The 11,714-nt window shown below is 44.5% G+C and overlaps 1 protein-coding gene across 1 annotated transcript in view; it reads right to left on the reverse strand.

Moving 5' to 3' along the window:
• Window positions 1-6,407: 6,407 nt before the first annotated feature.
• The window catches only part of COX5A (cytochrome c oxidase subunit 5A), a 12,547-nt gene continuing 7,240 nt past the window's right edge, over window positions 6,408-11,714 (reverse strand). Inside the window, exons 4-6 of the mRNA XM_075069509.1 lie at window positions 10,242-10,363; window positions 8,568-8,690; window positions 6,408-6,571 (exon numbers count right to left, since the gene is read on the reverse strand). Of these exons, the coding sequence (XP_074925610.1) occupies window positions 8,577-8,690; window positions 10,242-10,363 (236 nt within the window). The 3' untranslated portion in view covers window positions 6,408-6,571; window positions 8,568-8,576. The remainder of the gene's footprint in view (window positions 6,572-8,567; window positions 8,691-10,241; window positions 10,364-11,714) is intronic.

Genomic DNA, 11,714 nt, shown 5'->3' on the forward strand with positions numbered 1-11,714 from the left:
TTACCCATGGTGCAATTTCCAAAGTGAATGCTAACAGAAGTTACATGCTCCTATAACCTCTGTCCCAGCTATGATACATTTTAAATTAACCTACCAAGATAGACAATCCACAGTGCAGACAATTTTAATCCTTTGAGGAAGGCTGGGGATTAGGCGATTTGAAAGAGGGCAGCTAATTTGAAGGGACGTCAATAGGAGCAACATACAAACCAGTGTATGCCTGAGAGATCCTGAGATAGGCTGGGGTAGGATCTGTTTGTATATTATTACTTTGTATTTTTTTAACATCCTCTGCAACAAATGCTTTCCAAGAACATAAATTATGTCTTATTTTTAGTCCTGTTACTGTGTATCGAGTCCGTGGTGTCTCAGCACAGCAGGTGACTTCCAAAGGGGTCCAACCCATCACAACGGTGTTATCCATTGTGACTTTCCTTGTGAAGAGAGCGCTTGACCTTTAAAACACCCAGCTCTGTTTATGGACAGGGCCATAGCCTGAACGGCTTGGTCCTGACAATATAATAAAGCAAAATCCTGACTACATCTAGCACGTGTAATTTCTTTTCACCCAGGACTGTGTGTGGCTTTGGGAAGAAAACGTTAGGTTGACTGGTGTATATGAAAATCTGAGACCAATTTAGGAATGAACTTTGGGTAATATCTTTGCAGCATCTTGTCCCTATGGAATATCACATGGGGGTTTAGCCAGAAGAACCTGCAGCTTACTCACCCTCCTGGCTGAAGTGACAGCTACCAGAAACAGATTGTAGAGTGAGGTGTGGTAAGGGACATTCTGACAGAAGTTTAAACAAGATCCATGAGCCTCAGGAGGTCCCAGGTGCAAGTGTAATAGCCCTCTGAAAACCCTCAATACTATGAGGTAAGGGATGACCAAACAACTGTACAGGCAGATGGCAAGCTAAGACTGCTGCGGGGTGGACATTAATAGTGCTGAATGAAAGGCTGGCCTGTTTTAAGTGTACTAAGTAGTTGAAGATCTTTAGTATTAAGACCTGGGCTGGGTCCAAACCACATTGGGCTGCCAATATCAAGAAGCTCTTCTATTTAGATGAATACATTCTCCTAGTAGACGTTTTCCTGCTCTGTGTCAGGATTTCCTGGATCTGTAGGGAGCAGTTCCTGTCCATAGTACTTAGCCATCCTGCAGCCATGCCATGAGGTGCTGTAACTTTGGTCTGGATATAGCATGTGGCCATGGTTCTGTGAGATCAGGTCTCGGTGGTCTGTGAGCTGCATTAGAGGTTGAATGGACATATATTGCACATCTGTCAGCCAAAACTGTCTCAGCCAGTATGGACCTATAAGAATGATTGTGGCTTTCCCTCTTGATCTTGGAGAGTACCCTGGGAATCAATGGAAAGGCATAAACAGGTTTCTGCTCCATTGCAGGAGGAAGGCATCTAGTAGCAACCCTTGACCCAGACCTCCTCTGGAGCGAAAGTTGTGACACTTGGCAGCGTCTTTGTGCAAAGAAGTCTATTACAGGGAATAAGCAACAATGGAGTATCAGTCCTGTGATTAATCTATGCAAGGATCATTTGTGATTGGTCAGAGATCACCTGCTCAGGAAGTCTGCTAAGCTGTTGCTGACTCTTAGGAGATGAAAAGTCATCAGGGTTGCCCCAGTCTGATGGGGCCAAGTCCAGAATGTAATGATCTCCAGGCAGAAGGGCAAGAAGTGGGCACCCCTCTCCCCCACTCCCGTTTGTTCAGGCAGAGTATAGCTGTCATGTTATCTGTGAAGATTTGCACTACTCAGTTCTGGAGAACAAGTAGGAACATCATACAGGACAGTCAGATGGCTCTGAGCTCTAGAATGTTCATGTGTAACCCCATGTCATCCAGGGAACAACTTCCTTGAATTTGCAGGTGGCCCAAATAAGCTCCCCAACTTGTCCCTGAGGTATCCATGATCAGTGTCTCTTTTGGGGAGGGGAGTAAAAAGGGTACCCCTTTCCATGCACTTGTAGGATCTGACCACACCAGTTCTGCAATGACTTAATGTGGCACTGAAACCTTCCTATTTGATGTCTCACTGAAAAATAGACCACCCTGAGCCAGAGCTGAAAGGGTCACAGGTGAAGTCTGATGGACTATTCCCTGGAGTATCATGATCATTTCCATGATGGGTATTCTGGCTGATTGGTTATTGGTATGTTCACATTTCCCAGCAATACAGCGCTTTTCATTATTCTCTCAAAAACAGAAATGATTGAACTCTGACTTGCATTTCAGGTATGTTACTTCAAGCCAGTCCCATTACAAGCCTTCTACAGTTCATACTATTTTTTACAGAGAGAAGAAAAATCTCTGGTTTTCCTCCCAGTCAGTTGCAGGAACATACATAATGTGACCTCTCTTTAGGACTTTATGGATGTAGTAAAAGGTGTAGATAAGTAATCATGATTGGTTACTGGCATAGAAGACAATGGAGATCATTTGCTTGGATAGTGCAATTTGAGAGAGCTAAGACAGGAAATGGATGTTGTCCTAGCTTTATCTTAACCCAATGAGATTATCTTGTCATTAATAAGGTAGTATTCCCACTCTGAAGGATTGTTTGTCTTGAAGTGCTTTTGATGTGATTGACTCAGATAGAACTGGCCCTCCAAGGGGACCTCAAGTGGCCAGCCACCCTGAACTCTGCCAATCCAGGAACTCAATCTCAGTAAAGCTAGCTTATAACCATTCAAGCTGTTAGCAATAAAGCTGGTCACACATGTCTGCTTATTCATTCTTCAGGACTCACAGAACAGAAACGTAGTTCAGTGCTTTAAGAAAAAGACACCTGAATTTAATGCTCATAAGAATTGAGATGCAGTATCATCTAGCGACAGACAGGATGAGTATGTTTCAGACAGCATGACAGTTTTAGGCTCTTCCTAAATGAAGCTACAGCCAATAGTAGTAAGTTTTATTGTGAACTAACTTTCATTAAAGAGCTCCCTGAAATTATCAAAAATGATTTTTCATCATGACATCTGAACTGCTTCTAGCAATGGAAACTTGTGTATTAAGTTTTTCCCCTCCCCTGCCCCCATACTAATAATTCCAAAAAGGTGGAGTTGGAGGTCAATAGTGAGACTAGAAATAGGTACTAGTAAGAAACTTGAGACCCCAGGAATGTCAAAGGGAGGATTAATTTTCACTGTCTTCCTTTGAGTCCCATTCCTTTTACAGTTAAGAGCCTTAATTGGGGGGCTAGGCTTGCCATTCCCAGAAAGCAGCCACCCCTACTCTCCCATATTCACCGAGCACTGAATTCATTGGGCAAAGCTTATGCATACAGAGCAGGGGTGAGCAAACTATGGTCTGTGGGATTGCCCCTCATGACACTACAGGCCCCTTTCTGCTCTCAGAAGTGGCTGGCAGCACTTCCCTGCAGCCCCTGGTGGGGGGGAGGGGGCGCAGAGGACTCCATACATTGCCCTTGCCTCCAGGCACCACCCCCTACAGCTTCCATGGGCTGGAACAGGGATCACCGGACAACAGGAGCTTCAGGGGACGTACCTGGAGGCATGGCAAGGGCAGTGCATGCAGAACCCTCCGCCCTCTCCCCCAGGAGCCACAGCACTTCCTGAAGCAGCACAGCATAGGGCCAGGGTAGGCATGCAGGGAGCCGCTTAAGGTAAGCAGCACCAGGCCAGAGTACATACCCCACCCACCCCCTGCACCCCCAACTTCCTGCCCTAAGCCACCTGCCTGCACCCCAACTCCCTGCCCTAAGCCCCCTCATACACCCCACACCCCTCCTCTGTCCCAATCCCTTACCCTGAGCCCCTTGTACACTGCACCCCCACCCCCAAACCCCAACCCTGTGCCCTGCAGACAATTTCCCCACCCAGATGTGGCCCTCAGACCAAAAAGTTTGCTCACCCTGATACAAGCCTTTGGAAACAAGGGGGCAGACTTTGAAAGGCACAAACAACAGTTAAGCACTTGTCAGTTGTGCCTGTGAAAATCATCCCAAAGGTCCCTTACCTGAAGGCCTTAACTCCAAAGTGTACAAAGACTTGGATATAATGAGAAGCAAGGCACCCAAGCTGAGAAATCTAGGTGTTTTGTTAGAAAAATCTGAGTAGATTGTGGCACTAACTGATTAATTAGCACTCCATTAGCGGCTGACATGGGTTTGGTTTGATAAACTAAACTTTGCAAAGGTCTAGGGGCTTATTGTCACTGAAGCGTTAGAGTGGTGCAGCGTTCTCCCTTTGTGTTTGAGTTTGGAAGAAGGGCTATTTCTCCATCTACACATCCAAGAGTATCTGAGCATGGGGGCAGGTGGGGAAACACCTGAGTGCGCCTCACTTACTGCTATACATCTTTAGACTGCTACTATTGCTGTTGGCTCTCTTCAGGAAGCTTCTGCTGTCCTCTTGACAGACAGCAGTTCAGCAGAGGAAGGACTTCCAGATGAAGAGCGGACAGTGACCTCCTGAGTCGTATTTTTAAATGGTGACCAAGACAGATAGTGACTACTAGACTATTTTTCTACAGTGAGAGGGTCAACAGAAAGAGTCCAAAATAAACTCATCTGATTAAATCTGTAGTATTTTAACGTTTGGTTTATTCCCTCATGAAGATTTCCCTTTGGACACAAGTCTTCTGGCAAAGACTACACTGATTTGGTCAAGTAGTTCCCAAGTGTGCGTGAAATGCTTTGAACAAGCCTACTCTTTGGTTAGCCTAGTCTTGTTCATTTTTTTTTTTTTTTTTTAAGCTGTAAAAGCCTGGGGCTCAAAGATCATAGAATATCACAGTTGGAAGGGACCTCAGGTGGTCAGCTGGTCCAACCCTCTGCTCAAAGCAGGACCAATTCCCAACTAAATCATCCTAGTCAGAGCTTTGTCAAGCCTGACCTCAAAAACCTCTAAGGAAGGAGATTCCACCACCTCCCTAGGTAACCCATTCCAGTGCTTCACCACCCTCCTAGTGAAAAGGTTTTTCCTAATATCCAACCTAAACCTCCCACACTGCAACTTGAGACCATTACTCCTTGTTCTGTCATCTGCCACCACTGAGAACAGTGTAGATCCATCCTCTTTGCAACCCCCTTTCCGGTAGTTGATATTAATAGAAAGAATTTATCCTTTCATGAATCTTCAGGTTACTTTTTTCAGTTCTTTGCTATAGATTTGTGGACCTCCAAATACAGAGGAAATACCTTCTCAGCTGTAATAACTGCTCTTCTTGCCTACATGCCTGAAGTCAGTGTTATCAGCCCTGTTTGAAAAGAAAAACTGTTAGGACTGGCATGGCTCATTCGAAGAGTCCAGCAATAAATATAAGGTGTAGTATTAAATATTCTTGCTGTTTAGTTTCCCTTATCAGTCTGTTTTTGCAACCCAACTCTAATCTGGCTAGGATTGCCTGTACGCAGCTGTTGGCTACAGTTACTCACTCCTTGACGTGGAAGGGGCTAGCACCCCTGTGCAGGGGCAGAGAGAGTATGATTGAGGAAGTGATTGTATTATACAGAGGAAGATGCCCCAATCTCCCCAGTGAACTGTTCTAGAATGTATGCACACTCTTTTTTCATATTAGACACCTTTTGCTGTTTGGACTGTATTCCAAGTCAGATTCAAGATGCACAAGTCATTGCTTCAGGCCCTCTGAAAGATTCCATGCTTGGCAGAGCAGCAGGTGAGGTCATCAGGGAACAGTTTTATATTGATTGGTTTTTGGGAGATGGGGAGGGAAAGGGAAATAAAGATTCTAAAGTGAGGAAAAACAGGTAAATGGCACTATCTGTATTGCCATATCACCTCAAAGTCCTGGTCAGGATCGGGACTTCTACTTTGTACAACACCTAGCAAATGGAAAGATGGGATTCCTGCCCTGAAGAGCTACAATTAGCATTTTATGTTAAAAATAGAACTCAGCAAGTAAAAACTGATGTCCCTAAAAATACTTAATGCCATGTATGTCCTCTATGGGAGAAAAGAGGCCCTGATTTACCGAAGTTCAAGCATTAGTGTGTAAGCATAAGTCACACAAAACAGACTTGGGTCAGCCAGTGGTCAAGACAGCACACAACTGATTGCTTAAATTACATCCCATTCCGGGGTACAACGAAACCAAGCAAAAGCCTCCCATGCCTCATTGCATTAATCTACATTGCTAGGTAGTGCAGAGAGGCCAATTGACAATACTTTTATCTTTAGGATTCTAGTAAACTTCACATTGTGAATATAACATCACATCTAAAAACTCTGCAGCTGGCCTTGGAAACCAGCACTGTTGCTGGATGGATTCAGAGTGGGTTATACAGTTAATAGCAAGCTGGCTCTATCCAAAGTGTATTTTCACTACTCACTTTGCTCTTGGGAAATTTCGTTTTTTGGTTTTCCTCTCCAATATCACCACAGAGGCAACAAAGACCAAGCTCAGTTCAAACCCATTTCTCCTTTATTAGTTCCAACTTCATATTACATACAGTGGGACTCAATAAAGAAAGAAGTTATTTCAAATAAGGTAATATCTTAACATCTGTGTCTCCAGGCGACTGTGTACAATCAGGTAGCATTAATAAAACGCATGTGCAGCCCATCTGGAAGAGAACAGATAAGGAATTAGTTTAAAAAAATTACTTTAAGCAGGCCAATACTTCCACACTATTTTAGGCAGTTTCAGATCATATGGTGTTCTTTCCATCACTCAATCAACACATTGCCAGGTACAAACAAACAGTCTAATTCTTCAGGCCCAGAAGAGAAGTACCAGCACCGGGCAGTGGGGGGAAAGAATGTTAGAAACTCAGTTATTACCCTTTTAAAACAGGGCAATTTGTTGAAGTTGTTAAAATGGGTGAAAATGCAAAAAGTTTGAGATGCTTGTAGGTTATACATTATTTTTAATCTTAAAAACTCAGCCATCTTCTGTATAACCCACTATTTTCTGAGAGTGAAGCCCATTTCTAATAAACAAATTGATATGCATCAGTTGCATCATCACTGAAAGTTGTGTTGCCTTTCACTCTGATCTACGTAATAATCAACATTTACATTCAATGGCTGGAGCTTATTTGCTAATGTGATAGATACTCACTGGCCAGCTGACAGCCTTTTGGCACCAAGATGTCAGCCAGTGATGCAGCAACATTAGCTAATGCTTATGTTAGACAATGGTAAACTTATTACTTTAAGACAGGATTTAGAGACCATTCAAGTTTTATTTGAGGACAGATACCAGCTTTCAAGCTTAACCGTAAAAACAGGTCCATCACCTTTAAAGCACTGAAAATACCTGCCCCGCCCCCACCAAGAATTTCAAGCCTTAATAAGTAGGACCTGATCCTGCAAGCACTGTACTTGAAACTATTGAAGCCAACAGGAGTTTTTTCCTCAGAGCACTTAAGCCCTAGATACTCTTATGAAATTGACCTGTCCACTATGTTGTAAGCAAAGGGTCCCCTGTGCCAGTGCTGTGCTTTTTAAACAGCTGAAGGGGACAGTGCTATTTTCAGCCAGATCACACTTTGTGAAAGGTGGAAAAGATTTATCCCTTCTACATTAGCAGCTTCAATATGGCAGACAGTTGTTGCCAGCAATGGGACCACTTCCCAACATAGGGAAGCACTAGTGTCCTGTTCTATCTTCTGTTTAAAGGGGTTAGATTAGCATAGTTTCATATGAGATGATCCTTCCATAGGGAGGGAAAGAGTCTCTTGCAAAGACTGCTGGGAAGCAAAAGTCTTATATACTTCTAAGCAAGTATGGTAACAGCTTATTGTCAAGGCAACACACTCAAAGCTGCAGCTGACAAGAAATGAGGATTCTTTAAAGACCAGTAATTGTGTCAATCAAGCAAACATCTCGAACACTGAATATTGCCTCTTCCCCTCACCACCCGCCCCACAAGCAGCAGAAACACATTGTTAGATTTTAGTAGTACTACAGCTAAGTGATCAAAATGATCAACACATGAAAATGTTTCTCTCCACATATCTTGTGTCTTCTTGCTGTATTTGGACAAATGCATTTGATAGACCCCCTTTTACTTTTAATAAAAGCACCATCTAAAATTTTCCATTTAGGAATGGAGTCTAGGATCCTTGGATTTAAAAAACAACAACATCTGTCTCAATGTTAACCACCTTTCATTTTTAGGATGCATTAGAGACTCTGGGACAAATATGTCAGTAACTGAATGTTACAATGATTTCTGTTACAAAAGCCTCTCTCCACTTACTTAACCATGCTCAGATTAGTCTGCCACACCAGTTTCTCACCCACAGCCCCTTTGGTTTCTCTTCACATAACATATTACAATTAGGAATTGGACTTTAGACACCCTCATTCTGTATATATAACTAATGAGAGAACTCTGAACTCTTCACTGAGCATAACCTTTCTGTAGACACTACTGAATTGTTTTCCATTGCCAGGTAGTGAGAGTCCCAAAAGTCTTACCCATGAAACATGCATTCCACCCCCCTTCTCTTTAGGGGTTCCTTATAGCCAAGGAATACTACTGTATACCCTTAAAAGGAGTTTTAGGCTGCGTAGTCCCATCTCAGGGTTCTAGAAAGATACGGTCCCCCTTACCAATTATGTTTATGCTTTGTCCAGGCCCAGTTCCTCTGGAGTGGAGATTCCCAATTCATTCAAAGTTGGTCTAAGTTCCTGGATAACATAAGGGTAGATTTCCTTGTGAGGGCCTGCTTTGTCCTAATCAGAAGAAGAGGAAAAAATTAATTCAATAGCAAAGAGATGGCCAAGAAAAATCAATACTGCACTGTATGCCAGACTATGTCTGCCTGTGTCTGAGAATCATGTACTCACAACAGGATCTACAGCTTGATCCACTTATTGCTAGTGATAAAATAGTTTATCCCCAATAAGATGGAAAGGTAACATTGTAGCACTGCTTAAGAACAGTAAATCAGATGAACCTTCCATAAAATATCTACACTGAAGTCTGCTAATCACAGCCTGTACTTATTTGGCTTGAGTCAAGTACAAAAAGAGGTAGTAGCTAAATTCATTCATTTACTGCAGTGTTTTTCAAGTGTTCATGATGTGGACTTCTTCCAACCCAACCACAGTGATGTGGTCTGCCCTCCCCCATTCATTATCATGCAGGCCACCTCATTGCCTATTAACAAATCACAGCAGTTGCTTACATGGAATATAAATGGGTGGGGTGAGATTTTGTGCAGCACAGAACTCCCACTAGCTTCAATGGAAGCAGAGTTAGGCCAAAGCTGAGTGTTTCAGAAACCCCCCTCCCAGTCTATCTGTAATGAAACATACAAACTGAAAACAAGGAAAACAGCACTAGGTGAACAGCTGGCTCTCCAGATGTTGATTGCTTTGGCAAAAGAGCAAGAGATACACTAATATCTAAACAAGTCCAAAGAGAGGGTCAGTTTATAAAACAAAAACTTTAGTTTCATGTCTCTTTCCGGAGTTAAGAAAAAGTCAGCCCCATAAAAGCCTTTCAAACAGGGTTTTAGGGGAGAAGAGAAGTTGGGGGGGGGGGGGATTATAAATCAATTTGATCCCTTACATTTCCCCCAAAGGAAATATTTTCAAGAATCACCACAGTGGCCAGTCATTCTGGCATAGAGGGAAGATAAGGAGAGCAAAAAAGACCAGGTGCAGAGAAAAAAAGAGATACAATAAGTTTAGCATATGGTCATCTTTGTTAAATTCCCTGAAAAAAATGCTACAGTTGTACAAAGCTGTTTGACTTTCACAGCCATGCTATTTATAGTCATATGTATGTTTCAGATGATTTAGTGATAGGCAAGGCCTCAGTTTGGTCTCCCTTACAAGATATGTCCAGTCTAGACACTTCTGAAAGTCAGGCCCCATTAGCACATGATTCTCCTACCAGTTTGCCTGGTGAACAATATTCTACAGTGTGGGCGGCAGAGGCTCACCTCTTTATTCTGTTCTCCTCTAAAGAGGAGGGTCAATAGAGGGGAAGGAAGAAGTACAGCTGTATCCAGTGCACTGACACCTGTGATCCTGTACAGGAGGGATTTTCTGTTGGTACTTAAACAGCAACAAATACATACTGATTTTGACCATGCAATCTTAGTCAAACTACTAGTTCCAGTACTATCAGGAAACTGGGAGTTTCCTCTGCTTAGGTGGGTGAAAATACAACAACATGAGAAGCTAGGAGACTCATCTCCATTTTAAAACCCTTTCAGCAGCATGAAACACAACCAGCAGCATTTCCAACCTACCCCAAGTCACCACTATACGGACCTTTACAACTTCTAGGATGCGGACCGCAGTAGCAAAGTCATTTAACCGTCTGCATGCTCTCAAAGCAGCATCGATGATTTTTGGTTCTGGCACCAGATCGTAGCCCACCAATGTGTTCATGCCTGTCCGAAGAAGATAATGACAGCCTGAGAAACCCCCATTATTTAATAAGTAAAAGGAGAGTTAGAACCTGTTGAGAGAGTTTTTCCAAAGTTCAGCCTAGGGGTCTCTCTCATCATCCACTTTCCTTCCATCTCCATGATATTTCTAACGTGATCATCAAGGTGATAACAAACACCATCAAAATCAATTTCAGTCTTCTCTCTCCCACATTCCAGAACTATTTCCCCTATCTGTTCCTTTCACTCTTCTCTTGCCATTGCAGTATGATGCTAGTCATGTCATCTCATTATCTACAAAAGCTTTAACAAAAGAGACTGGGCAGCCCCTGGGCCAGCAGAAGCAGGAGTTGGGGAGGGTGCTGGAGAGAGCAGGGGTGCTTACCTTGGGGTAGTGGGCTCCCCTGCTCCTACTGGCATGGCCTCCCTGCAGCTCCTAGACAGTGGAGGGGCGGGAAATCCCAGTGGTTCCCAGCCAATGGGAGCTGGGGCAGCCAGTGCTTGTTGCGGGAGCAGCAGAGCCCCTGCCCTGACCCCTGCCTCCGCCGCCTAGGAGCTGCAGGGACACAGAAACAGTAGGAAGGCCCTGTCAGCTACAGCCCCTCTTCCCCCCCGCCCCCCCCACGAGCACCCACGATCCCCGCCCAAGTTTTAGTCAGGGCAGGTATTTTTAGAAAAATTTATGGACAAGTCACAGGCCCGTGACTTTTACTAAAAATATCCGTGACTAAAACGTAGCCTTAGCTATAAGAAGTGAACTCCAGGTCTACAACATCAGTGTTTTTCAAATTTGGGTCGTGACCCAGTGTCAGGTTGCAGCACGTAAGGCACTAGGTCGCCTTACTCAGCACCCAGGGACCCTAGCGGCTCTGGTGAACACTGCTGAGTGGGATGTTAAAAGTCCCATCGGTAGGGCTGCTCAGCTAAGGCGGGTTAGTGCCTACCTGTTCCAACACCACACTGCGCCACAGAAGCAGCCAGCAGCAGGTCCAGCTTTAGACAGTGGGGCCACAGGGCTCCATGCGCTGCCCCTGCCTTGTGCACCGGCTCTGCACTCTCACTGGCCGGGAGCTGGGGGGCAGTGCCTGCGGGCGAGAACTGCACAGAGTTGCTTGCATGCCTCTGCCTAGGAGCCAGACCTGCTGCTGGCCACTTTTGGGTGCAGCGTGATCTGCGGTGCCAGGACAGGCAGGTAGCCTGTCTCTGCACCCCAGCTGCGCCGCTGATCGGGAGCTGCCAGAGGTAAGTCCGAGCCCCAATCCCTTCCTGCACCCCAATCCTCTCATCCCTGGCCCCATCCCAGAAGCTGCACCCCCAGCTCAGACCCCTGACCCCCCCCCACACCCTGAATACC

The sequence above is a fragment of the Chelonoidis abingdonii genome, chromosome 9 (assembly GCF_003597395.2).
Source record: "Chelonoidis abingdonii isolate Lonesome George chromosome 9, CheloAbing_2.0, whole genome shotgun sequence".
Taxonomy (NCBI): Eukaryota; Metazoa; Chordata; order Testudines; family Testudinidae; genus Chelonoidis; species Chelonoidis abingdonii.